General features: G+C 44.3%; 1 protein-coding gene across 1 annotated transcript in view; it reads left to right on the forward strand.

The window, feature by feature from the left end:
* Positions 1 to 1,896, forward strand: part of usp34 (ubiquitin specific peptidase 34) — a 52,842-nt gene that overhangs the window by 49,864 nt on the left and 1,082 nt on the right. The window contains 3 exon segments of the mRNA XM_035660118.1: positions 102 to 420; positions 518 to 616; positions 1,367 to 1,539. Coding sequence (XP_035516011.1) covers positions 102 to 420; positions 518 to 616; positions 1,367 to 1,539 — 591 coding nt within the window.

Genomic DNA, 1,896 nt, shown 5'->3' on the forward strand with positions numbered 1-1,896 from the left:
TAGTTGTAGAAAATAGTTTTTGCCAAACATCTTCATTATAAACATTATGAAGTTTTCTTTTTTATTAATAAAATACAAAAACACAAAATAAACTGTGCCAGAGCTAAAGAGTTACTCCATAAAAAGTTCCTGAAGGAGGTTCATGTTGTTCTCTGTGTCTGTATTCAGGTATTGGCGGTGGACCAGGTCCCTGACGGTCTGACAGCCACAGCCCAGCTCAACATCACGGTCCAGGACTACAATGACAACGCCCCACAGTTCCCAGCTATCCCCGACCCCGTGTTGTTCCCCGAGGGCGACTACTCGGAGGAAGCTCCAGGAGAAGTTTTGACCATCGTGCCCACAGACCCCGACCTCGGCCCCAACGGAGAGGTCACCCTCTCCCTCTCCTCCCCCCACCCGCTCTTCAGGTTCAGAGAGGTAAGGCCGAGAGAGAGAGAAAAAGGAGAGAGGAGGAGGATTGTGGAACTAGTTGTGGACCTGTGTTGAGCTCTGAGATGTGTGTGTTGTGTTGCAGGATGGGATGCTGCTGGCTGTTGGCTCTCTGGATCGGGAGAGAACGGACACGTATGAGCTGTTGGTTACGGCCTCAGACAAAGGCAGCCCACAGAGAGAGGTGAGACACATGATGCAAATGATGCTGACAGACATTTGAATTTAATCTTGTGTGCTAAATGTTTTCCAGGTTATTTATTTATGATTTATTTATGAGGAACAGAGACAGTTAACACAGACAGGCTGGAAACTCTCATGCAAATGTCACAGTGTTTATAGGGGATGCTAATTTACATCAACCATCCCTAGAAGTGCTTTTATGAAAATAAGAGGTTAAACATGTTAGATAAAAACAGGATGAACGCAAAACAATGTAAAAGACAAAAAGACAAATAAACGTATACACAAACTCAATGAATAAATCCTAATAAACGACAAAAAAATGTATTCCTACCACGTCTCCGCTTCTTGTCAATTAAATTATAAACTTTACCTCCACATATATTGTCTCTTTATGTATACCTACACACACACACATATACAACCCTCCATATATGTTGTTTCTAAACAAGTACCCTGTACATTCTGCACTATATATTGTTTATATTGTTTATTTAACCTTTATTTAACCAGGAAGTCCCTTGAGATTAAAAATCTCTTTCCTGAGGGCGACCAGGCCAAGACAGCACAGCAGTTACAATTCAAATAGAAATAAAAACACAGTTACAAATACAGGGAAAGCAAACATCACACATTTCTCAGTTAACCAGAGCTTTAACATTTAAATTCTTCCAGTGGGATCAGATCATTAAGCTACTTATAAAGGGTTAATTACATCATAAAGTTTTAAATGTATACTCTTGTGCACCAGAACGTCACCACCATCAGAGTGAGCCTCACCGACGTCAATGACAACACGCCTGAGTTCAGCTCCAGCAGCTACGTCAGCAGCCTCCTGCTGAAAGACGCAGCGAAGGGGAAGCTGCTGCTGACGCTGGCGGCCACCGACAGAGACGCTGGGGACAACTCGCTCATCACCTACAGGTCAGTGCAGCTCGGGACGCCGTCAGCAGCTGACTGTAAGGTCATCTACACAGCATTGCTGTGCGCAGTGCACAGTGGACCTCATGAAAGAACCACTCGTACCAACAGATTCATTCTTTTAAATATCTATTTTTGGGGGCTTTTATTGCCTTGAATTGAGAGAGACTGCTGGAGGATGACAGGAAAGAGGAGGGAAAGAGAGAGGGGGGATGGCAAGAAGCAAAGGGCCACAGGTTGGAGTCAAACCGCTGCAGTAAGTTATTGTTACTCGGGGTACCAGCTCCACCAGGTGAGCTGCCAGGACGCCCTAACAGATTTGTTCTTGAGCAGCTTGAGGAATAAAATACAGACAGGTGA

Source organism: Morone saxatilis, unplaced genomic scaffold (genome assembly GCF_004916995.1).
Source record: "Morone saxatilis isolate NCDOM2014 unplaced genomic scaffold, NCSU_SB_2.0 Contig17, whole genome shotgun sequence".
Lineage (NCBI taxonomy): Eukaryota > Metazoa > Chordata > Actinopteri > Moronidae > Morone > Morone saxatilis.